General features: G+C 36.8%; 1 protein-coding gene and 1 long non-coding RNA gene across 9 annotated transcripts in view; one reads left to right on the forward strand and one right to left on the reverse strand.

Annotated features, from left to right (window-relative positions):
- LOC125243386 (T-cell differentiation antigen CD6) overlaps window positions 1-17,255 on the reverse strand; it is a 24,158-nt gene extending 6,903 nt beyond the window's left edge. For 4 of the 7 annotated variants that reach the window (XM_048153018.1, XM_048153017.1, XM_048153019.1 and 1 more), the window contains exons 1-5: window positions 6,561-6,737; window positions 4,726-4,770; window positions 2,144-2,422; window positions 1,744-2,049; window positions 23-79 (exon numbers count right to left, since the gene is read on the reverse strand). In XM_048153018.1, coding sequence (XP_048008975.1) covers window positions 23-79; window positions 1,744-2,049; window positions 2,144-2,422; window positions 4,726-4,770; window positions 6,561-6,612 — 739 coding nt within the window. In that variant the 5' untranslated portion in view covers window positions 6,613-6,737. Of the gene's footprint in view, window positions 1-22; window positions 80-1,743; window positions 2,050-2,143; window positions 2,423-4,725; window positions 4,771-6,560; window positions 6,739-17,124 lie in introns of those variants that run through there. The other 3 variants (XM_048153022.1, XM_048153021.1, XM_048153020.1) reach the window with 2 other exon arrangements.
- Window positions 17,256-21,651: 4,396 nt separating this feature from the next.
- LOC125243388 lies at window positions 21,652-25,734 on the forward strand. 2 transcript variants are annotated; one of them, XR_007179040.1, is made up of 5 exons: window positions 21,652-21,764; window positions 22,459-22,525; window positions 23,100-23,180; window positions 23,325-23,412; window positions 24,800-25,734. It is a non-coding gene; the product is annotated as an uncharacterized LOC125243388 (long non-coding RNA). The 2 variants fall into 2 exon arrangements; XR_007179039.1 differs by lacking the exon at window positions 21,652-21,764 and having other exon boundaries at window positions 21,771-22,525.
- Window positions 25,735-27,338: the final 1,604 nt, after the last annotated feature.

The following is a 27,338-nucleotide window of genomic DNA, read 5'->3' on the forward strand; positions in this document are numbered from 1 at the left end:
TTTTAAAAAACTGAAGCATCACCTGCCACCGGTGTTGTTGACTCGATTGTGCAGCCTGTGGTTGCGATCGCAACACTTTCTGTATGAAAGAGAATTAATCCATTGGATACAAAGGAATACAAATAACGAAGACCTGTCACTCTGGATTTCACAACAAGACACTTACAAGCTGAAGCTTATAAAGTGTGCTTTGACATTTCAAAAATACTGTTGTAAGCCTGCCCTTCTTTTAACCTATTTTCAGGCCAACTGATGTGGAAATACGTCCCACCACCCCAAAAAGTTAAATTTGACCTACAACTGAGACTAAGAGCTGAAACAAATTATGTTAATGTTCCACCTCAAGAGGTCACATACAACCTCAAATACACACAGGAAATTCAGTTATTAAGCAATACATTTGGCATAAAAAGTTAGTTCCTGTGTCCCAGTTTGCATACTATCCATCCTAAATAGTATTCGAAATTATAATTAGTGTCTAAAAATCATAGTATATTGAAATGAGTATTCCAGAGATACCTGGATGGTCTATTATTTCCGAAGTACAGATTGCACATTGGACGAGGATTCGATTAGAACTACAAACACAAATAAACTGTGGCGGAATTGCGAGACAGATGGTTGAGTAGAGGTTTAGATAAAGGATTTGAGTGATTAATAATCAGCATCTAACCTAGTGAAAAAATATTTACTCATTGTTATCCATATTTCATCAGCAACAGCATTTTGAACTTTTATAAATATAGATTTGGACATTATCTTTTAAATGCATCATTATGCAAACACACAAGAAGAGTTCTCTGCATGTAAGACACATAACTGGCAGATCAAAGTGCTTCTACATTTCTTTCCGTAATGGTAGAAAATTAAATCAAACTGAATGTGGAGGATTTTAACCGTGACAAGATGATTGACAGGGCAGTTTAAATGGTGACAGGATGAAACAGAGTGGTCCGTTAAAATTATGACAAAGTAGTATGTCCCAAAACTTGCCTACTATTCTGCTATGTACTCAAAACTATGTACTTTTTCTTCCAAAAAGCAGAACATACTTTTAAGACATAGTATAAGTAGGCGAACTGAGATCATGTCTACACATTGAAATGTTATGATGCTAAAGTCAACATGAAGATGAAATTGCCCCTTTTTACTGCGAATGCATGTTATTCCAAACAAATTCGTCCCCTTGGAATTATAAGGTTCTATCTGCATTCTGAGCAGTTTTGAGATATTAAGCTTCAAAGTTTTTGCATTCCATTGGACTTTGTAGATACAACCTTTTTGTTTTCTAAATAAAAAGTCTCTAAATGTACTCAACATTACCAAAAACATCACATAATGTAAAGAAGCTGTCACAGAATAAGAATATGTGAATAACTCAATTTTGACAAAAAATGTCAGATAGAACCTTATAATTCCAAGGGGACGAAATGTCTTTGTAATCTTTAATCTGTAATGTTAATTCAGGCCATATGGACTGCATCAATAATGTTAAACAATTGCCAAATGGCTATTTATTATTGTTTAAACAAACTTGCATTCTACATTCTGGTATGTAAGGTCCACGTTTCAGCATCCAAACAAATTCCTGATGAGTAAAAATTCCCACCCTACATATTTTCTCATTGAAAATCCTGTGTCACTCTGAAATATGCCACATTACGGCAGTAAAATGTGTTGCAAACTTTAATTCACCTTGACTTCAATGTTTTTTGTGTAGAAAAGAGTACATGTGTATAGTACCTGAACACACAATGCCAGCGTCTTCCTTATGTCCACAGTAACCGGCAGTGTTGTTGATGGGGCCGCACTCCCATAAGTTTCTCTCTGTGCCATTACATTTGATTGATCTGATGTGAATGTCTCCACGGCCGGCCCCAAAAAAGTCCACTCTTTTTGCACTGCCACATCTCAGCTGGGCACATACTACTTGTCCACTTATGATGTTAAAATCATCATCACACACCGTTCCCCATTGCCCAGAATGCAGCAGCTCCACCCGTCCAGCACAGCGATCATGTCCTCCGACCAATCTGACCATCTGGTGCTCTGGAGGACAGAAGCCCAGTCAATTCACAATTAAAGCAAAGACAAAAGTAAGGCGCTTATCAAAACATCTCTGAGAAGATCTCAGATGACTCACCGCAAATTACTTCAGTTGCATCTGTGCAGTCGCCTTCTGCGGCTGTATTGCAGTGCAGTTTTGAGTTGTTCAAGGTGCAGTCTGCAAGACAAGTGCCATTGTGCACTGTTGCAGTCTTGCTGAAGTTAAAAATGTGGCCACAATTAAAATGTTCACAGATTTGGGTTGGATCTTCATTTGTCTGGGTGAGGATCACGTTGACTGTAGTGTTCTGGTGAAGAGCCCTGAGTGCGCCAGAGCAGCCATTGGACAGACTTAGTGTGGAGAGCTCAACTAGTTCTGAAGGAAAAACAGGTCATAATTGATTTCATTTAATCAACTACCTGAACTCTACCTTAACTGTAGTCACATTTTTATCTTCACAGCATGCTGGGTTGAGTCAAACTTTTCCAGCATCGCATCCTTGCGATCTTATCTGACTGTTAATTCTATTCTCAGTGTGTATTTCTAGCAAATCAGATACTAGACTTTTATTTAGACCAAAACACCAAAGTGAATGTGTAAACTGTGGGGCATTGTTTTGTGTTGCAAAGCGTTGTAGCAGTACACTGCAACAGAGCCACATCCCGTGAGTCACTTCCTGTGGAAATGTCATATTGTAGCATGGAGGACACTGGGGAAAGAACTTTTTTTTTTAGAAAGTTTATGACATTGCCTCCGCAGTGTGGTTTAAGTGCATGAAGTTCTCCCGATTTATGATTACAGGATGCAGACTGTGTCTGTTTGTGGAATTATGACTCATTCTGAAGGTCTTTCTTTGGGGTGATTTCTGAAAAGGGTCAGAGGTCACCGGTCTGATGTTCCACACTGTTGGAGGTGAAACACACTACAATTCAAACGTTTGTTTGTTTGTTTTTTATTCCGAAGGGACATATTAAAATTAAATAAAAGTGACAGTTAAGTAGTTAAAAAAAAAAAAATCTATTTCATATAAATGCTGTTCTTTCTATTCATCCAAGAATTCTGAAAAAACGTATCAAGGTTTCCACAAACTGTTTTCAACAGTGTTATTAATAAGACATGCTTCTTGAGCACCAAATCAACATCTAAAAATGATTTCTGAAGGATCGTGGGTCACTGAAGTCTGGAGAATTTTTTCATTACAGGAATAATTGCATTTTAAAACAGTTATTTTAAATTGTAATAATATTTTACAGTATTACATTTATTTTTTGCTGTGTTTTTAATCAAATAAATGCAGCCTTGGTCAGCATAAAAGACAGCTTCAACAAAACAATAAAAAATTTAACAGACCCCAAACTTTTTGTAGTGTAGTTGATGACGAATCATAGATATCTGTCACATTTCACAAATAGGCTACAAAATAGGGTCTGACACTCAAAAAAAGTCTTCTAGTTTTTTGTTTGTTTGTTTTTTCAACAAACGGACGATGACAGGACGTGCTTAATCTGTCAAAAATGTTAATACATACTCATCAACCTTAGGAGAGGTTAAATATTAAATATTATATGAGCGTCTTTTATTTTCTGTTCATTTTCTCAAAGGTTTGCAACTTTTACAACCATGTTAGCAATTTAGGGTGTGTATAAATAAAGCAATAAGTCCCAAGAAGCCTTGGTTTACAGTGAATTTAGAACAGCTAAGAGGTGTTGTTAGGCACAATGTGTAGTGGAATAATACTGTATAAAGTAATACTGATGTATTGAGGTTTTAGAGTAATTTACAACAGCTTTGAACGCGGCTCAACCAATCAAAAATCAAGAACCGGAACTATCCGTTTTATAATACTAATTAAACCTTGATTTATTTAAACATTAAATAACCATCAACATGAAATAGGCACAATGTATAAAATAAATAATAAAAAAATAAATACTTAATAGGGGCTTGCTAGTTTGGAAGCAAATGTTGGTTTGTAAATAAAATTACACTTTTAAAAAGATAAAAGAAAAATATAATTTTTCACAACTTTAATAACAAGGTTGATGAAAACCACAAACACAGCAATATTTGAACAAATTGGGAAAATGGAATGAGATTATTTACTTGTCTTCCCATAATGGTGTAGAAATTGTCAAAATTGTGTTAAATATTATATAAAATTACATTTTTTGTAATTCATTTTAATTAGTAATTACATAAATTCAACAGATTATCAAAATTATGACATTGTTATGTTTAATTGTTGGATACGGTCGAGAGACAAGGGTCTCCCAATTAAGCGTAAGGACTTTCTGTGGGACTCCAGCTTTTCTTTACCTTCTTTATGTCTGAGGTCTATGCGATTCTGTACAACATGCAATGCAAAAAAAAAAAAATGAAGCGGCTGTCTCTGGGGTGGTAGATTGCTCTCACAGCTTTGTGCAATCTTGCTGATCTCTTGCTCTGTTTGATGATAGTGGCTTGGTCTCAGCAGGCCTACCCCAAACAATGTTATCATGCATATTGTTCAACATCTTGATTAACTGCTTGATTCCTCTGTGGCCCACTTTTGAATAAGTGAGCTTTGATCATCGTGAGATTGCTGGTAACTGCACCCACTGATAACACTGATCTAGACGTGATAATTTCAAAGGAAAGGCATGAGTTTTCTTAAGAGTAGTAGAAATCATTCAACTCACTCTGTTTGTCAGCATGCATCTGTCGGGCATCTGTACCATTGAGCCCTGAAGATGAAAAAATGAACATCGTGAGTTTTTCTGAGAATATGTTGCTTAAGGCCAGAGGCCAAAAACTGTCACTTCAGTCTAAAGTGTAAAAGTAGAACAGAGTGCTCAAATCTACGGTCTTGCAATCTGCTGTAAGTCTTCACAGTCTACAAAAACAATTATCATCAAAGACAACAGCAATCAGACACTGTTGAACAAGATGCATTAAAAGAGCTCAGCTCAACAGAAATACAACAAAAAATCATGTTCCGCAAAACTACGCTAATGTTTGCGTTGGGTTACAAAAATGTCTGAATTTAGTTCGCATCTGAAGATTTTGTCAAGGTATGAAAAATTAAAACACATAACATGGATTAAGTTTGAATATCCAGTGGTGTGAAGAAAACATGTAGATATTTGACAGTTTTACACAATATGAATGAGACTGTGAGATGAAATATGTACAAGCTATCTAATAATAATAATAATAATGTTACGTCATTGTAGTTATTAAGTCAATGCAGGACTATTTATTGAAACCCTGCTGTGTTAAAGAAGACTAAAACGGCTGCTGATTGCGTATTTTAACAGCATGGTCCTCTAAATTTGTTTCTCCATATGTCTTACATGAAGTAGTTACAAACAGTGCAAACTCGGAGCTGATGCTCGTCTTGGTCATTAACACATACTCAAAAAAGTCACAGAAAGAAACTGAGTCAGAAAAAAAAAAAAAAAGATAATTGCATTTGTGAATAGTATGTTCTCAGCGAATCCCCCCCAAAAAAATTTTCTTACAAAAATAGCTTGATGTCTATGTCCGCTTTTGGTACTTTATTTAGGGGGAAAAATGACTCTCACAGGATAAAATAAATGTAATAAATAAGTTTAAGTTTACAATTAATAATTTAATATGCTCTATGATACTAGATTTGTTGTATTACAAAAGGAGAGAATTATTCATTAAAAATTAACAAAATGAAAAAAATAATTTGTGAGATTTTTTTCTCAGATTAACAGTTATTTTATATAGACCAATCTTTTTTTTTTGGATCCTATCTGCACTATGCATTCTTTACAGCAAAACACTTCAGAAAAATATAACATTTGCCTTATTCTATTATTGAAACACTTTTATATAAATGTAAGGCCTTGTAAATGTCTATTTGTCATGTTAATAACATCTGCAGCTTGTTGTACGCAATCTAAATGGACTCCATATAATCTAAAACGGGCTATTAGGAAAATTCAGCTATATGATTTTTTTTTTTTTTAGCCATCTTATGCATTTGACTTACAAATAAAGTCATCTTTCTTCATTCAATCTCCTGTGAAGTTAATCTTATTTACTTACCAATGTGTCATGGTGCACTGAAGTGCATAAACGAATCTCTGGTTGCACTTTGTGCAAACAGCGCTTTGGAAAAGCGTCGTAATGAGCCGAGGCATCTGTGTACTTTCTTTTGTAACTTTAAAAAAAAAAAGCCTTCAGATTGCATAGTGCTGCATTAGTTAAACTGAGCTTTGTTTTAACCACAAAGCATGTCTTACAACAAGTCTTGAAAGTGCACATTTGATTTTCCATCTATGATAGTGATTGTCTCTCAAGAGCTAGTTAGATGGATTGTGCAATAGCCTCTGAGAATTGTACAACCTCTCTACTCAATTTAATAGACTTTTTAAATTAAATATTAAAATATGTTTTAAACATTTTTTTAGAATATAAAATATAACACATTGCAGTTAAACTCAAGCTCTTTAGATGAAAGACCCGGCCTGCCAACACAAAGCATACATCAGAACCATTTTACCTTGAGACACGGACAAAGCCTGAAGAACAACACACAGCAGCAGAAGCGGCATCTCTCAGTCAGTCAGCCTAACAGCCAAAGATTTCTGTTCGTCCCTGACGGAGAGTTACTCTGACTGATGAACGTGACCCTGCACCTTCAGCCTTTGGTGTCTGTGCAGTTGCTGCATGTGGTTTCCACTACGGGGCGAATTTGAGCATCATGCCTCACACATGCACTCACTACCACAAACACACACCCTACTTTGCTACCGTCACAGCCAGGTCAAGTGCACATTTGCGGTATTATACCCAAACTTTCACTTCATATTTCACCTCATTTTGGACTGCTTTAAAATATGTTTCAGTGGATAATGGAGTTTCGATTCTAGCATTAGTTTTGTAACCAAGCTTTTTTCCTTTCCATTTCCCTCCAGTTCATTAAAGACTTTTGGAGTTTCTTTGAGTGTTTAAGCAAAAGGCTCAAGCTAGCGAGAATCGATTAAGCTTCCATCATGAAGCCCAATTCATCAGTCATCAATTCATCATTGGCCTGGCATGCAATTAATGAACTGAAGGGACAATGAATAGCTGTATATAGATGAATAGTTTGTTGTTATCGTCAAGCCTAAATTACAAGAAAGTGTTTTAGTTTGAGACGTCAAAGTAGACCCCCCTGCACTTTCCCAGACTTCATGCAAGACGTACATTAGCTTATTCTATTGGATTTCTACTGCATTACAGAGAAACTGGTGGTCATGTCCCAATTTTATTTGATTTTTTTTCTGATATGGGAGCAAGGAAAATAACTAAATGTAAATAATAGAATCCATCGAACAAAATAAACAAGCTTTTAAAATGGAGGAGAAAAGGTTTCTCATATCTTTTGTTGTTGATATCAAAGGCCATGTGTCCAATCAAATGTTTTTTGATGTAGGCAGATGCCAATATGGACAGGTTGCGCAACATACCTTCAGCTTTAAAAAGCAGGAATGAAACTGCACAAGGTAAAAAGATAATATGACCCAAACTGCATTAAGTTCACTTGCAATGGAAATAACCATGTTTGTGCCAAACGCAATGTGTTTTGTGGTGAATTATTGGCTGCCAAGAATAAGATACCATTGAAAATGAAGTTTCAATTGTGTTGAAAACAAACCAGTTTTTTTGTTTTTTAATTTTCCTATCCAGCCACTGCACATTGTACACTGTTGAACCTATGTATGATAAACAATAGTAATGTTGCGTCACCACTTGTCTTTCCAACTTAACTTTTTTACTTTGCAACTTTTCCCAATGTCAAACCATTTTAGAACCACAGTTATATGGCAATATTATTAGACAGCAACTTCTCTTTCAAAAATCATATTTCATATGTTACAAAAACAGCCTTTTTCCACCTCAGAAACATCGCTAAGCTATGAAACTATCTGTTTCTGATGCAGAAAGGCTAATTCATGCATTCATGACCTCTAGACTGGATTACTGTAGTGTAATGCATTACTGGGTGATTGTCCTGCATCCTCAACAAGCTATAGTTAGTCCAAAATGCAGCTGCTAGAGTTCTTATCAGGTCAAGAAAATGATTATATGACACCAATTTTATAATCTCGACATTGGTTTCCTTTTAAAGGATTAGTTCACTTTGAAATAAAAATTACCCCAAGATTTACTCACCCTCAAGCCATCCTAGATGTATTTGACCTTCTTGTTTCTGATGAACACAATCTGAGTTATATTAATTAACCTCCTTCCATATTCAACTTACGATACGGAATAAATACGGAAGACGGTCTGGCAGAAGCTAGATATTTCACTTTATAACTTATTAAATATGGATATTTTTCTTACACAAACACATCGTTTCACTTCAGAAGGCCTTTATTAACCCCCCGGAGCCGTGTCAAGTATGTTTTGCTTTGGATGGATGCACTTTCTTCAGCTTCGCACTCGTTGGTCCCTTTCACTGCCCTTATAAAGCTTGGATGCGTCAGGATATTTATTAATATAACTCCGATTGTGTTCATCAGAGAGAAGAAAGTCAAATACACCTAGGATGGCTTGAGGGTGAGTAAAGCTTGGGGTAATTTTCATTTCAAAGTATTGCAAAGTATTGCTACCTATAAGGCCCTAAATGGTTAAGCTCCTGTGTATTTGACCAATCCTCTATCGCTGTACAATCCATCACGCTCTTTAAGGTCACAAAACTCTAGACTTTTGGGAGTATCTAGGATATCTAAGTCCACTAAACAGGGAGAGCATTTCCCATTTGACTCCTAAATTTTGGAATAGCCTTCCTGATAATGTTCAGGGCTCACAGTTTAAAGTTTAAAGGATTAGTCCACTTTTAAATACACTTTTCCTGATAAATTTACTCACCCCCATGTCATCCAAGATGTTCATGTCTTTCTCTCTTCAGTCGAAAAGAAATGAAGGTTTTTGAGGAAAACATTCCAGGATTATTGTCCTTACAGTGCATTTCAATGGCTACCAACAGGTTGAAGGTCAAAATTACAGTTTCAGTGCAGCTTCAAGGGCTTTAAACAATACCAGATGACTAATAAGGGTCTTATCTAGTGAATCGATCGGTCATTTTCAAAAAAAAATACAACCGTTTATGCTTTATAAACAAAATATCGCCTTGAACGTACTTTCCGCTTCCGCATTCTTCATGACGCTTACGCTGAATGTCCTACGCCTTCCCTATTCAAGTTACGGAAAAAAACAAAACTGGCGCCGCGTTCGTTCCGTAAGTAGAAGCGGAAAGCCCTTAAAGCTGCACTGAAACTGTAATTTTGACCTTCAATCTGTTGGTAGCCATTGAAATCCACTTTAAGGACAATAATCCTGGAATGTTTTCCTCAAAAACCTTCATTTCTCTTCGACTGACAAAAGAAAGACATGAACATCTTGGATGACATGGGGGTGAGTAAATTTATCAGGAAAAGTGTATTTAAAAGTGGACTAATCCTTTAAAGGGGACCTATTATGCAAAATGGTTTGGATATAAATGGTTTGGATATAAATGTGTGTTGGCAGTGTGTGTACACAACCACCCACTCCTTTTTTTTTAATCCCCATAAATCATAAGCAGTGTCTCCCAAAGACCTGTTTTCAGCCATGGTACTAATGTGACGTCACATTAGCCACAGGACCCGACTACGAATGTTGATAGACACTGCCGTTTTAACATAGAGCCACCCTGAGCGAGTTCACAGCGAGTTGTACACAGTCCGCCATTGCTGCACTGACGAGACTGTCTTCCAAGCGTTTTAGGTGTTCTGTAGCTGGATATATTAATCCACATAGCGCTCTCCATTTACTCCCAAAATCTGAGCCGCTGAAGACGAGGTGGATTCATTTTGTTTTCGAAGAAAATGCTCCCTTAACTCCACCGAAATTAATTTATGCTTGCGCAATTCATTTTACACTAGACTTTGTGAATGAGCGTCAGTATAAAGCAGGTTTGCACAAAAGTTGCTCCTGAAGGATGGAGCAGTGCCAACTGTGATCCAGCTACACCTCCAGAAGTAGTAAGTAGTATCACGCGTTTTTTTCCCAAATTGCCTTTCTGAAGAGCTTCTTGGCACTCTGTAAGGCTAATGTTGCTAAAGCTACCATAAAAATTGCATATAAAAGCAATGTGAAGTCAATCGCTTGAATCTGTCAAGCTCATAATCACATGTGGGACTTTTGTGATAGCACGCGATGGGTGACTGTATGCACAGTACAATCAGATGACTGACTTTTAAATCGAGTATGTTTTCTGTAAAGACATCAGGCTTGTACTAATAGTGGAATGTTTATTTGCAAAGGCCAGCACATCAGAACAGAGCAGACAAACAAGGGATATAGCTTGCCAGACAGACGCAAAATTGCTGACCTGTTTTGTTATTGCTGTCATGTCGGAGCATGAGCTCTAGAAGCTCCTCCCTCACCTGAAAAGGGGAACGAGAGCACCAGCTCATTTGCATTTAAAGGGACAAACACAAAAAAGCGTGTTTTGGCTCATACCCTAAATGTGGCAATTTCAACAAGCTATAAAAAATTATCTGTATGGTATTTTGAGCTAAAACTTCACATACACAATCTAGGGACATCAGAGACTTATTTTACATCTCGTAAAAGTGGGTATAATAGGTCCCCTTTAAATCTAGATTAAAGACAAACTCTTTAGCCAAGCATTCACATAATACATCTCATAGCCTTGTACTCCAGTTATATCAGATGATTATCTTTTGCATGAAATTGTGTGAACAGCAGCTATGCTAATTATTTTCCATTTGCTTTTCCATTTTATCTCGGGATGCCCATCCCGAGGTAAATAGAGATTATGCCAGCTCTAGATTGGATCCAGCCTCTTATGAAGACTTAAGATGACCCAACACCTGTAAACAGATGACGCCAACTCTGAATCAACATACACAACTGCCAAATTATCTATATATTGTAATCATTATGATCACAACTTGTAATAACTGCTTTAATGAGATCATTGTTTGCCTAAATGAATACATGATGTTAGCTAACTGCATGATTTTAATTATCTTAGAACTGTTCATTTCTGGACATACGGACATTACTTGGACACAGTCACCTCTGAAAACAAATTGCTAATGTAGAAACATGCATTTTCTGTGAATCTGCTTTGAAATTATATGTATTGTGAAAAACACTATACAAATATATGTGAATTGAATACAGTTGTGGCCAGAATTATTAGCCCCCTTCATAAATATGATCAAAGATGACTCTAAAAATAAATCTGCATTGTTTATCCTTTTGATCTTTAATTCATAAAATTAGCAAAAATCTAACCTTTCATTGAAGGAAAAGAATTGATCAACAATGCAGATTTATTTTTAGAGTCATCTTTGATCATATTTATGAAGGGGGCTAATAATTCTGGCCACAACTGTATAATTTCTAGCTGCTAGTACTGGAAAACTGTAGCAAATTTTCTATATAGACTTTGAAATGAAAATAAAGAATAACTTGACCTTTCTTTCATGTGGACTTTCAGTGTGGTGATCTAACCAGATTTTTGGGGATCACTCAAACTGAGACTCACAGAAACATTGCAGATCTAATGAAGATTTGAGTGAAGCATTTTAGGACGTGGCTTAGTGGTTAAAGACCGTTTCTCAAAAGCATTGTTTACGAAGTTGATCATAGAGACCATTGGTGACAACTGCATACGATTAGGCTTATGATGCTTTTAGGAAATGCAGTCCTGGGCTGGTTGCTGGGTTAGGTCATATATTTGACCCCACAAGGGATGAACCTTTTAAGGATTGTACCTTAACACAGGCGACTTAATGTGAAATCATGAAAACAAATCTCATTAAAGGAGGAACCCAAACCAATCACAGAGACTGTTTTGACAATAAGCAACCACGGAAAACCAACCCTCTAGCACAGCAACAGCCTGACAACCACCTACAACATCATGTCATTGTGGCAACAACTTTTGGGTGGTCAAGCACTTTTTTTTTTTTTTTTTTTTTGATAAAATGTAAAAATGTGAAGTTCTTCTGGTATACTCTTTAGCTGCAAATCTGTGCATAAGAGGGAAGCTCTAATGGTATTTGATTTTCTTGAAGTACAGCTGAAATGGGAAAAGTATCCACCATTCATTTATCACCTTTAACTTTGTGTATTTATTTCAACATCCGTTTCATGTTGGTAGTGATTTCAGGTCGACTGCTGTGGCCACACTGTCAGCCACAGGAAATAATATATGCTGGTCGAAACACTGCTGAGTAAAAAAGATTTGCGTCCCCACAGCACAAATGCACTGAGATCTTTCTCTCATCTCTGCTAATAGAAAACGCAACAGGTTATGGCTTTCTCACCACTATAGGCCTCTCAGGATACCTTCATGCTAACAGTGCACAGTCCTAAAAGCAAAGCTGTTCAAGGACAACATAAATCACCCAGTTTTTCCCCTTGCCAGGTTATATTTTTAGATATACAGGGAAATTTTACAGTCAGCCAGTTATTAATCTGATCTTGTCAAATTTTACCACTCTTAGACACCAAGGAGTAGCTGTATAAAACCTGAACAAAAGAACCAAAAATATTTTCTTCAAACTAATCAACCTAAGCAGTATGCTGTTATCAGGTTAACTAGTTACGTCACATTTATAGCTTCAATTATATAATGTATATATATAATCAAAAGTTTGGGGCCTGTAACACTTAAAGTAAAAAAGTAACATTGTGAAACGCAGTTTTTCCTCTTTGTCGCCATCTCTGTTTGAAACATGTGATTGCAGTCATATGCGGAACAGTCATCTGTACATGCGTTGTGCTTCGGCACAGCTCGTCAGCGCGGATGAATCTAATGTTTGCTGTCAGTCACCGCACCGGTGTGGATACTGAACTTCAGAATCACAGACTCTACGTCTTGAAAGTATGACCAATATAAGAATTTTCACTGGAAAATATCATCTGAACAAGTAAGTAACATTTCTGCCACATTTAATGTATTAATTTCTTAAAATAATAATAATAAAAAAAAGTACCCAAAACAAGATTGTTTGCATGTTATCCACTTTGTAACATATATGATGTATAATGGATTTTTGCTTTAATAAAGCTTAACAGGATGATATTTTAGGGCTGGGCGATATATCACATGCGATTGTCACGCGCATTTCGTCAGTAAAGCCGGTTCCCTGATTACCGCTAAATCGCCATCACCTGCTTTCAAATGGAGTGGCATTTAATAGACAGAGCCGTAGTTCACTGAAATGCCACGTAATATCGCGTTCATAATGAATAATCAGCGAACCGGCTTTCTGACGAAATGCGTGTGACAATCGCATGCGATATATCGCCCAGCCCTAAATTATGTTTACATTTATATAGGCTATATACATAACTTCATTTGCAAAGACAAGTTATTTTTTCTATGGGATGGGCTATTTTGCTTGCATTTACATTTAAAGTGTTAGTTCACCCAAAAATGAAATTTCTGTCATTACTCACCCTCATGTCGTTCCAAACCCGTAAGACCTTCGTTCATCTTCAAAACACAAGATATTTTTTATGAAATCCATGGGGTTTTTTTTAATCCCCCATACAAAGCAACGTAATTACCATCATTCAAGGTCCAGAAAATTAGTAAAGGACATGGTTAAAATAGTCAAGGTGACTACAGTGGTTTAAACTTAATGTTATGAAGCGACGAGAATACTTTTTGTGCGCAAAAACAAAACAAAAATAATGATTTTATTCAACATTATCTTCTCTACCCTGTCAGCCTTGTACGCAGTGAACGCAGTTCAGCGCTTCTGTGTTTACATCCGAACGGCGGCTCAGTATTGGCTGTTCACGTGAGCAGCACAACGCATGTGTGTGATGCTGACACAAGAGCCGGCCATTAATGCGCCGCTGAACTGCGTTCACTGCATCAACTGCGTACGAGATTGACAGGGTAGTGAAGAAACTGTTGAATAAAGTCATAATTTTTGTTTTGTTTTTGCGCATAAAAAGTATTCTCGTCGCTTCATAACATTGAACCACTGTAATCGATGACTATTTTAACGATGTCTTTAATACCTTTCTGAACCTTGAATGATGGAAAATACGTTGCTTTCTATGGGACAAAAAAACCTCTCGGATTTCATCAAAAATATCGTAATTAATGACAGAAATTTCATTTTTGGGTGAACTAACATTTTAAGATATCCCTCATGCTGTTCTTTGTGTCTAGCCATCTCTCAAAGAATTTATGCTCACCATATAAATTAAAATGAATACTAATGCCCTCCAATGCCATTTTGCTGTGGTAGGTAGCTACGCATTTAGAGCCACAAGATGGCAACATTGAGCTACTCTAACTTGCTTTGGCACGAAAGGAGTTATAAGAAAGACATAAAGTAGATGGGTATGTTGTCATGACCAACGTTCAGATATCTAGTTTAGTGCTCAATGGCACAACTGACCAATAAAAAACAAGTATTCCAGAGACCTGTTACCTGAATATCAAAACCACATCTTTAATAATTCAGTTAGATAAAATGAAAACATCTTGCTCTACAGATGAAAACATAAGCCCTACAAGAACACATCAGAGATGACAGGCCCCTTCTGGAACTCGTTTTCCAAGAGGCATCTTCAATAAATCCACTCACTGGAGGTCATCATGCCACATCTATAGACCTTACTCAGGCCAGCACCATGACAGGTATGAAAGCGAGGCTGTGAAGGAGAGACTTAGCATATTTTCAAGGGCATCCACTGTAAAAAGCTGTATAAACCTCCTAGATCACATTTATCACAGCTCATGTTGTCCAGAGTTTTTGTCTACTGAAATCACTTGTAAAGATATTTTTGCAGTGTACAGCCCACTGAAGAGATGTATTGTATGTCTATCCCTCACGGCCTCGCTTTCATTCCCGTTAAATATCAAAGATGTCGCAGCTGTGAATAAGGTCTATTTGTATTGTTTAATTCATAAAAGACATCAAAGAACACAGAGACCTGACCACTCACAATAGGCTACCAAACAACAAATTACTGTCAGGGAGTGAAACAGATTTACTGTCACACTAAATGGGCTGAAATTGCAGGTCATTTTCATCAGAGGTGAACGGCTGACAGGCAAGTGATTTGACCGACCCATGAATCTCTATAAATGTCAATAATAAAACTTACAAAAAAAAAATCAAATACAATATCTGGAAACATCCCTCTATAAAATATTCTGATATAACCAAACAAACATATTCATATGCTGCACATCACACCAGGAAAAGCGACTGTTTTTCAAAAAGTTGTCGACAATTTATTTTTGTGTGGGCTATTACTCTCAAGAGTAGATCTGGTTTTAATGAAATCCTGCAGGTCAAAAAAAAAAAAAAACTTTCTTTCCATCAAACTATGTGAAGACCACTGGCAGTGGTTGTATTTTTTTTATCCAATACACCTACAGCTCAGGGCATCCAGGTGACATTTCATTATTATGTATAGACTATTATTCTTACTCAGACCCCTCACAGAACAAGCAAATTCATAACAATCCATAATATCATTTTATAATGTCATTTTCTACTATTCAGTAGGAGTTCTCTGACCTCAATTAAGACATCTAATGCTGGGTTCAATCACATCTCTTTTCACAGGCAATCACTATAGTCTTGTAATTATTTATTTCCTGAGATCCGAGTGAGTCAGGAAACACACCTTGACCCTTATTACTAGATTCGATGTTTCTATGAAACACCCTGTATCTTCACTAAAGCTGGTTATATGTGGCTGGTTCAAGCTAGATTTTGTGTCTGCAAGTGTCTGTTTGATACAGAGAGCTGTTCAAATGCTAGTAAACAGATAAGATCTAAAAGTAAAATATCTATTGGAAAAAAGGATATGAACAGACATAAATAAATTTTGCTAAAATAAATGAAAGCTTGTTTCTGAAAACTTAAAAAAAAAAAAAAAAAACTGAAAAGACGTGCCTGAGCATGTCAAAATCTTCCGTATTTTAAATAATATCTGTGTTTACTGTGCTAAAGGAGTAAAATTGGGTCAGACTGAAATATATTAATTGACCAGCTTATTAATCATTAATACTCTAAATGTAAACAAACTTGTTTACATTTAGAGTATTAATTATTAATAAGCTGGTCAATTAATATATTTCAATCTGACCCAATCAGCCACCATCCTGTGGGATATATTTTTTTTTGTCATTTAAACTGTCCATTCTGTCACTTGTTTGGTCCAGGTTCTTCTATGAAGGCATGACAACAAGCAAACTGTCCAAATGAATTGGTCTCTACAGACTTTATTGTCATAGAGCTGGTGGTGTTTGTCTCTCCATAGACTGTCCATGGCTAATTCAAATGCTTCTTTCTTAATTATCATGACAATTAGCATATTGGTCACAATATGCTAATTAAAACAGGACACAGTATGAACATAAAAGGCTCTTGAGATTCCTCAAGCATTCCTCCAACCCTCAAATGCCAAAGAGCGGACCACCACAAAGCATTCATTAAAAATTAATAATTTAATAAATTATTCATACACCAGTGTATAGGGAGAAAGACCCTGACCATTATTTGAAGGATGAGACATCAAACCCATTTTTTTCAATTTCACTATATTAGCAGTTTTTTCTGTGTCAACTCATTGTTTACTGACCCCACCAAACCAGACTGTGCAACATTTCTGCTCAATGTCAATAGTAAGCATCAAATAATGTTATTAGACCCAGAGTTGTAACTTCAATGAAAATATATACAGTCCCACATCATACTACTAATGACAAGGTAGGCCTATATAAGTGACTCTATACTACCAAAATAAACAGCCTAGGACACTAGGTAGAAAGGCAAGAAATTAACAGTTTGAGCTAGCACAGAAACAACTGTTTACTGGTAGTAGTCATAATCGAGCATTCTTTCCATAACTGGCTGGCTCACTTTTGTGTCAGTGAGCACACTGCACTGTTTTTACATTCCAAAAAATGGTGCAGATGGAGGCTCGCTTTACAGACCCTGATAACAATCCCTGTAGAAGTTAGTGCGCGAGAGTGATATGGCTTTTATACCAAATATTAATATTTAATAACTTACGTTTTTGACACTATGTTGTCCATTTCTGCTCCGCAGACAGTAATCATTCCAAACGAAGCCACAACAGTATCAATATTTCAGTCTCCGAGGAACACAAATCATGTGCCGTTCATGAACGAATCAGAGTGAATGAATCGGTTGACTGAATGATTCAATTACTCATTAGGATTGTTCGAGATGCATCGGAGCTGCGCAGACCGATCGGCGTATGGCAGTACCGCGAGAGCGACTGGAGAGCAAGCGACTCCTCTTAATAGGCTTGTTTGAGATGAGTGAAATCTGCGCAGAACCGATCACCATTGATCACTGCGAGATGCATGCCGGTTAGAAATGTGTCCAAGGGTGGGCCGCCTTGCTCTGATGTCATGCCGACGTGTGTCAAAAACCTCTCGCGAGCGTGAGGCGGACGTGTCGGATTCTGCAGTCGAGCGCAGTTGCTCTCCACCGACTGTGCTGACCAAAAGCACAATGGGAACAGGCCCGGTACTAGGCTTGCTGGACTGGGGGGGCAATCACAAATTTTGGTAGGGCAGCATTTTCTAGGCTAATATTCATAGCTAACTTTTTGTTTTTTTGATTCATCAAGAATCGTCTTGTGGCTAACAAATTATAGGCTATAGCCTAATTTGTACTGGCTATGTAGGCCATGTGAATTATTTATGGACATAATAAGGGGCGGAGCCAGACATTGTAAACATTCGGGGCTTAACCGAAATCTATATTTGTCCAATGACATTTTAATTTACTGACATGAAAGGAGCGTTTTTTGTAGTATTCTTGGTTAAAGTTCATAAAATGTACATTATATATCATCATCTAGGGGGGTCCGGGGGCAGGCCCCCCCGGTTAGAAATTTTTGTGTATTTTAAGGTTAAATGCATCAGTCTGGTGCACTTTGGAAGCTCAAAACTGAGAGCTTCAACCCATGTACAGAGTGCAAATGGAACAAAGAAACAGCATTGACTTGTACCTGGTCATGAAAGAGGGCTCAAACATCTTTTTAGTTGTGATATAGAGTCTCAGTCTACATTGTATTTTCGGATGCACACTTCTCTTTAAAACACGCAGCACAGAAACCTCAAACCTGAAAGATTCAGGGCTTTTGGAAAAACATTTGGGGTTCCAGCCCCCTTAGCCCACCCCTAGCGCCGCCCCTGGATATAATGTTCAAATTATTCATTGTTAACGAAATTACTGAGGAAATGTTCGCTGACAGCTATCTCAGCATGCAAATATGTTCGGCTGATGCAGATGTGATCCTCATTGTGATATTTTTTTTAGGCTACTTGCTTGAAGATTAGGTGTACACTTGTTTTCGACGTGTTTTCTGATTAATGTTCGTTACTTCCCAGTTCGCATGTTTTTGGATTTTAAGTCCATTTTTGTGAGATTAAATATCATTATAAGCATAATATTCACTTTTTTTTCTGTGATTAAAGTGGCCGATCCTTATTCAATAGATAAGACGTTTTTAATGTTTATGTAGGCTTATTCATTTTTTGGGGGGCACAAGGAAATTCTGGGGGGCAATGCCCCCCTAGCCCCCCCCTAGACCCGGCCCTGAATGGGAAACGACTTGCTGACAACACAGCTTTATGCTTACTGGTTTAAACAACCTGATGTATTGATCTGATTTAAAATGTTTGATTTTAAAACTCTAATATCATGTTTTTATGTGTAAAAATAATGTGTGAATATTCCCAAACTCTCTGACACTGTGATCTCTCTATGGGTTATGTGATTGTTGTCATTTATAAAAAAAAAATATATATAAAAACATGTCTATAATTAAAGTAAAAATGATTGATACACACATCTTTCGAATGGAAATAAATAAGAAGTACTTTGGGTGTATTGTTCATTATGTTTATTTTCATATAAAAGCAACAGAACTTAAATTACATCCAGTTTATCAGCAACACAGCGCACGAGTGTGAATCCCGCCTTTGATCTCATAGGTTCTGATCCACTACGAGAACAGAGAACTGTTCGTCTTGCCTGCACTTTTTTCACTCCTCCCCTCACTGCAGCCGCCTACTCTCGGCTGAACTTCAGGCGAGGCTAGGCGCATCCAAGCGGCAACCTCCCCCAGTTTCTCTTGAGGCCAATACGGAATTGACTTAAACTGCAATTCATCGACTGACAGCTAGGGACAGGCTCCAAAAGAGAGCAGAATCTCATTGAGTCCCATGTTAAAATGGCCAATTTTACAGCAGAAAAAAACATGTTTACAGGTTGGTACAAATTGTGGTTTTGGTCTATACTGCTAATGTTGCCCTTCATGACAACTCTAAGGGGGGGTGAATTTTTTTTAAAACTCATCCGTTTAGATTATATTAAGCCTTAAAGTTAATTTCTTGAATAACGATGATGGAGAGCAGATCATTTAGAAGAAATGTGATGCAAACAATGGATAATATATTAATATTTCATGGATTTATGTGGACAAAAAGTACTGTTTTTTTTTTTTGTTTGTTTTTTTCCAATGGACACTCGTGGACATTTTACCCAAATACAATGGATTGGATTTATTTCACGATCACTATTTCATTATAAAGGTATGAAGTCCTGTTTGATTTTTCGTGTTGTCTTGCAAACCTGACACAAATTTCAATTAAATTACGTGCTGGAGCATATCGAAAAAAGACGCCGTAGATTGACAGTAAACCTTTATATCTTTCTAATGATATAACTTATTAACTAATGAAGATAAGTTATATTATTAGAATATTAAAGGTGTCCTAGAATTAAAAATTGAATTTATATTGGCATAGTTAAATAACAAGAGTTCAGTACATGGAAAAGACATACAGTGAGTTTCAAACTCCATTGTTTCCTCCTTCTTATATAAATCTCATTTGTTTAAAAGACCTCCGGAAAACAGGCGAATCTCAACATAACACCGACTGTTACGTAACAGTCGGGGTGTACGCCCTAATATTTGCATATGCCAGCCCATGATTGAGGCATTACACAAGGGGAGTTAGTATTACACAAGGGCAGAACATCTGGATGTGCACAGCTGAATAATCAGACTAGGTAAGCAAGCAAGGAAAACAGCGAAAAATGGCAGATGGAGCAATAATAACTGACATGATCCATGATAACATGATATTTTTAGTGATATTTGTGAATTGTCTTTCTAAATGTTTCGTTAGCATGTTGCTCTTGTACTGTTAAATGTGGTTAAAGTTACCATCGTTTCTTACTGTATTCACGGAGACAAGAGCCGTCGTTATTTTCATTTTTAAACACTTGCAGTCTGTATAATTCATAAACACAACTTCATTCTTTATAAATCTCTCCAACAGTGTGTAATGTTAGCCGTTAGCCACGGAGCATAGCCTCAAACTCATTCAACATCAAATGTAAACACCCAAATAAATACAATACTCACATAATCCGACGCATACATTCAGTATGCAAGACGAACACTTTGTAAAGATCCATTTTGAGGGTTATATTAGCTGTGTAAACTTTGTTTATGCTGTGATAGAGTCGAGAGCTCGGGAGGGGGCGGAGAGTGCGCAATTTAAAGGGGCCGCAACCTGAAATCGGCTCATTTCTAATTATGCCCCAAAATAAGCAGTTAAAAAAATTAATTTAAAAAAATCTATGGGGTATTTTGAGCTGAAACTTCACAGACACATTCAGGGGACACCTTAGACTTATATTACATCTTTTAAAAAAAGGTTCTAGGGCACCTTTAATATTTTAGATAGTATCTCCTTTGCCTGCTAAAATGGTCACTTCGAGCTAGGTGGCATTTCAGTAACCATGGCACCTCAGTTCAACTCAGTTCAAAATGGCCTCTTTGCCCATTTTCAGTTATCCGGGAGTGACGTGCAGTGACGCGCAGCTAAGATGGCAGCGGCCTCATTTTCGCCTCAAAACTGCTCTTCAGAAATCTACGGGTGACGTCACGGACACATACTACTTTACTATTGCACAAATAGTATGAATACTAGAATAATATTGCACTATTCCGAATTCAGGGCTGCGTTCAGCCCCAACAAAACGTTGCAAAACTTTTTTTAAACGGAAACGGTGGTGCATTGAACACCCTGTTCTGATGACGCAAGAGTTAAATTTTTGAAGATTTTTTGGAGCCTGATGAAATCGGTATAAATACGTGTTTAATACTGCAAAATACGCTCGATGTTACAGTCACTGCCCTTACTGTCCAGAATAAAAGAGATCATCAGAAAGCACTTAATTACCATTGTGTATGAAATTTGGTAGGCTACGGTTCATATTTGTTTCGTGCTTACGTTCACAGAGACGATCAGAATGCGCATCCTGGTTCACTGTAAAAAGTAAAACATTGGTGTTCTTCGTTTGATATATTTTTTTTCATTCCAATAGCCTAAAATTATTAGATTGTTAAGTAAAATTACATTTTGTAATTTATATGTGTCTTTCAATCTATTTTCTTAGATCGATACAATATAAAATTATAACATAACAATGAAATTTAAATTATACATTCGATCAAACGACTTTTATTAGATTAAGCATGGTTTGCGCATGCTCACACATGAAAACTCGAGAGAAGGTTCTGGAAGAGACCGAACGCAGCAGAAGCGGCAGAAGTCGGAGGAGGCGCGAACGGGCGCGAAGCGAACAGGACACTTTGTCAGGTAAGGGAGGAATTAACCAAAATTGTACGTCTGTGTTATCCTTGCCCTTTATTTCAGCACTCACACTATAATTTTTATAAGGTAACTAGTTCAGTTTTTATAAGGTGACTTCCTTGTCACTGTTTTACTGATAGCCAGTCTAGCGCGACCTATCTAGCATAACGTTAAAGTAATGAGGAAACTCATCCAGCATTTAAATACTTGAATAGCATTAACGTCATATCATTTTAATGAACAGATACGCAGATTAGAAGTTATTATAACGTTAATTTTGACATTAGCGGTATAGCGTTAAAATTGCGCCATTTTACAGCTAACGATTTTCCTGGGAAATCCAAGAACTTAATATTATAGACCGATTGAACGGATATTATGAAAGGAAAAAATATTTTTTCGCTCTGAATGTTGTAAAAAAAAAAAAAAAAAGTTGTATTCATGACTAAAGCTTGAGTATATTGCATTTCTTTGCCGAAAGAAATGAATCGCCTCATGCGAGTGACGTGTAACGTTTCCCGCTCAGAGTTTAGGCTTAACGTTACTGGCTCAGCTCCGGGCGCTCAATGCCATTATGAACGCTGATTTTATATGTTTTATGTTTTAAATTTGCGAAGGCAGGAAATGAATGTGAGGAAAATTAATTTACACTTTGAAACTGTAAAACTAAAACGGATTAATGTTTGGATTTTAATTTTAGGAAAGCTGCTGCTTGGTAGGCCTAGTTCCTGGTGCCAGTTCTGGTTGTCCAGACTTCGCTGACACTGGTAAGTTGTTTTTGCCATGGAGGGGAGGGGGTTGGGGTCAGTAGGTGATTCGTGCATTACATTCAATACTGATTGCACTGATTCAGGGCTGGAGCAAATGATTACATATGCTGCGTCCCAATTCGCCTACTTATACTACGCCCTAAAAGTATGTACTCTTTTTGTGGAGAAAAAGTATAAACTTTTGAGTGTGTAGCAAAAAAATAATGTAAGCCATGGGAGATACTACTTTGTCATCTTTAACGGACGGATCTGTCGCGTGCATCCTGTCATCGTAAACTGGCATGTCAATCATCTTATCACAGTTAAAATCCTCCATTCAATCTATTTTAATTTCCTACCTTTTCGGAGAGAAATGTTGTAGCACGTTCATCTACCAGTCGTGTGTTTTCCATGCGGAGACTGTCCTTGTGTGTTTGCAATTTGAATATAATGATTCATTTAAAAGTTAATGGCTTAACGTATCTTTGCAAATGTTCAAAATGCTGCTGCAGTTGCAATATAATGTAGATAACATTGAATAAATAAATTTTTGCCAGGTAAGATACTGATAATTAATTTACTTATGTTTCAGAAAGATGACAATTTAATATTTGACTGGGAAGAATTGCAAATGTTGTGGGAGAGGTGGCCAGCACTTTTTAAAATGGAAGAGGTCAGTTTTGGTGCAAAACTAAGTTGATTCTTGTTCATTTGGTATTCATAACAGTAATTTGATTACAGCTTTTGTTACTAATTTAAATAATTTGGTCAACTATTAATCCCAAACTTTGTATTTTCTGCTGTTTTCATTTTTTAGATCAGTGCTGAGTTCATGAGAATCACAACGGAAAAATGGTGGCGTGACAAAGGAAAAGAATGGCAGGATTTTACATCGTTTAGATGAGGTATGTACAATTACGACTGAGTCAGACTGAATCAAATATGTTTGATATTACCTTAACCGGTCTGTTCTATGGTCGCTATGACAGGGTTGTACATGAACTTTTTTTGCGCGTAACACTGGTGCTACAAAGGTTAAAAGATTTTTAGCACCAGTAGCCTGAAAGTTGTCAGCACAGACAGTACAGCCCTGTATGATACCAACATTAAAACCCTGACAACTCAATCGTTTGTGCTCAAAACGAACTCCGTCTAACCACAATGAGTGAAGATCTGAGCATGATGCCCCTAACACTAACATTGTTAGCCTTTTCAGTGTGGTATTATATGGAGGCAATCTGCATGTGGCTCAGCTGAAGTGTTATGGATGCCCTGGTTGTTTTAAAGGGATAGTTCACCCAAAAATGAAAATTTGATGTTTATCTGCTTACCCCCAGCGCATCCAAGATGTAGATGTCTTTGTTTCTTCAGTAAAACACAAATTAAGATTTTTAACTCCAAACGCTGCGGTCTGTCAATGGTATAATGCAAGTCAGCGGGAACTTGGACTATAAAAGTAAATAAAACACGACAGACAAATCCAAACGAAACGCCACGAACGCTTGTGACGACACATTGATGTCTTAAGACACGAAACGATCGGTTTGTGTGAGAAACCGAACAGGATTTATATCATTTTTTACCTCTAATACACCACTATGTCCAACTGTGTTCATCAATCGATTCATGAAGTCTGATCACGCTCTGACAAAAGCAGTGATGTCTCGCCCATATACTTCAATGAGTGCTAGACATCACTTCCGTTGTCGGAGCGCGATCAGACATCACGAATCGATTGATGAATACAGTTGGACATAGTGGTGTATTAGAGGTAAAAAATGATATAAATACTGTTCGGTTTCTCACACAAACCGATCGTTTCGTGTCTTAAGACCGCAGGGTTTAATTTTGGATTTGTCTGTCGTGTTTTATTTACTCTTATAGTCCAAGTTCCCGCTGACTTCCATTGTACCACTGACAGACGGCAGCGGTTGGAGTTAAAAATCATCATTTGTGTTCTACTGAAGAAACAAAGACATCTACATCTTGGATGTGCTGGGGGTAAGCAGATAAACATCACATTTTCATTTTTGGGTGAACTATCCCTTTAAAGGTTGTATCAGCGATTGCAGGCCCAAACATAAATGATCATATTCATCCTTATGATCTGCTAGCTGCACGCCCCATAAGCAGGCCGTCAAAAAACGCCTTTGTAGGCAGCCTAGGGTCTGAGATCTGTACACAAAGACAATAGACCGCAACAGTGCTATCAACCACTCAAAACCAAAATAGTGTTTAATTTTCTGAGATACTGATACACTCTTTATTCATTACTATGTATTGTCTTGCCAGGATATGCCAGGTGATGGACTGGAGCAAACAATGGCCGTCTTAATCTGTGAGACAGACAGACACCAGGGTTCTCATTGAGTCCACAGAGGTCCTCAGTAACGTGCCCTCAACCGCAGCTGCTGTAGCAATGCTGTTTGGACTAACATATGTGGTATACCTCGAGTATCCAAAAGAACTGAAATTCAAAGTTTTTTCTGAAAGTTTTAATGGAACTTGGCGCAAGAAAAATGACCCCCAAAATATGTCGCCTCTCCACTCTGCTGCATAGTCAATGACTGACTGACAGCCTCCATTTCAGTGCTTTGATGAACACAGGATGGCAGAAATTCTTTCACCCCAGTCTCCACTACATCGTATTAGTAGTTCAGTAGTTGTTTGTTGTTTACTGGATGTGGCAATATCTCTGTTTTGTATTTGATTTACATTTATTTCTCTGAATTATATTTGTATTTGTAAAACAATGTTTGTTTTGCCAAAAAAGTCTAATCTTAAAAACAGTGATTTAATAAATCTTTTAAAATAATGTTTGATCTGACTCATTTAAAATATATATATTTTGAGAGAATTTAAATTTTTTAGATTGTCAATTGTGAAGCATTTTATATTACTTGCAATGAATACATATTTCAGATTGAAGAAAATTAAATTTAGATCAAGTCTCTTAAAAACCTTTTTTTTAATTTAAGCCAATTTAAAATATTGATTTACACCAAATTCATAAAAGAGTTTGCAGGAAATCAAGTCTGTTAAAAAACGTGTTTTTTTAATTTAAGCCAATTTAAAATATTGATTTACACCAAATTCAGAAAAGAGTTTGCATGAAATGCAGAAAATTAGTTTGAACTGAATGGTTTCTGAACATTAGGTCAATGTAAAATCTTTATTGTGAATGGTTACTTCAATTTTATTAAGTTAATCCAATGTTTCACTTTTTACAGTGTTGTTTTCATTTTACAAAAGCACAACGTTTTCTGTTATTGTGAGTTTACAGAAATAAAACTAAACCCTTTACACTTTGTATTACTCTTATCTGTATGACCAAAATGACGGAGTAGGCTATTTTAAAGGTGCCCTAGAATCAAAAATTGAATTTACCTCAGCATAGTTGTATAACAAGAGTTCAGTACATGGAAAATGAATCTCATTTTTTTAAAAGACCTCCGGAGAACAGGCGAATCTCAACATAACACAGACTGTTACGTAACAGTCGGGATCATTAATGTATGACCCCAATATTTGCATATGCCAGACCATGTTCAAGGCATTAGACAAGGGCAGCCAGTATTAACGTCTGGATCTGTGCACAGCTGAATCATCAGACTAGGTAAGCAAGCAAGAACAATAGCGAAAAATGGCAGATGGAGCAATAATAACTGACATGATCCATGATAACATGATATTTTTAGTGATATTTGTGAATTGTCTTTCTAAATGTTTCGTTAGCATGTTGCTAATGTACTGTTAAATGTGGTTAAAGTTACCATCGTTTCTTACTGTATTCGCGGAGACAAGAGCCGTCACTATTTTCATTTTTAAACACTTGCAGTCTGTATAATTCATAAACACAACTTCATTCTTTGTAAATCTCTCCAACAGTGTAGCACATAGACTGTAAAAAACGGGGGACGGATTTCGACAGCTGTGTATTTGCCAGTATATCTTAAACTGATGCTGGTTAAACTCCATCCACACACAGGATAGAATAAGCATCTTTTAAGTCACTGCATCAACATCTTTCATCATTATGAGACACAAAACTTGGTTGGTTAATTTTATTTAAAGGTGCCCTAGAATTAAAAATTGAATTCATCTTGTCAAAGTTAAATAACAAGAGTTCAGTACATGGAAATGACATATAGTGAATCTCAAACACCATTGTTTCCTCCTTATATAAATCTCATTTGTTTAAAAGAACAGGCGAATCTCAACATAACACCGACTGTTACGTAACAGTCAGGGTGTACGCCCCCAATATTTGCATATGCCAGCCCATGATCGAGGTATTACACAAGGGCAGGACGTCTGGATCTGTGCACAGCTGAATAATCAGACTAGGTAAGCAAGCAAGAACAATAGCGAAAAATGGCAGATGGAGCGATAATAACTGACATGATTCATGATAACATGATATTTTTAGTGATATTTGTAAACTGTCTTTCTAAATGTTTCGTTAGCATGTTGCTAATGTACTGTTAAATGTGGTTAAAGTTACCATCGTTTCTTACTGTATTCACGGAGACAAGGAGATATATCATTTATATGTATCAATGCAACATTTCCTCAATGCTGTCTAGCAATAGCAGTGACGTAAATGAAAATTATTGACATGATTTGATCAGCAGCTGATTGGACAGATTTGACCCAAATATCACATCTAACCAATTACCTGCTTATTTATTTTTTTATGGGTCAATGAGGGTCTTTTTTTTTGTTCGCGCTGAAGTGAATTTAAAATAATAAAAAAAATAGTCTGGCCAGTCCGGGGCCCCTGCACACGTGGGGCCCCAAGGTAAGTCACTCAGAAGCGAAGACTTTTATA

This window comes from Megalobrama amblycephala, linkage group LG13 (assembly GCF_018812025.1).
Source record: "Megalobrama amblycephala isolate DHTTF-2021 linkage group LG13, ASM1881202v1, whole genome shotgun sequence".
Classification (NCBI taxonomy): domain Eukaryota; kingdom Metazoa; phylum Chordata; class Actinopteri; order Cypriniformes; family Xenocyprididae; genus Megalobrama; species Megalobrama amblycephala.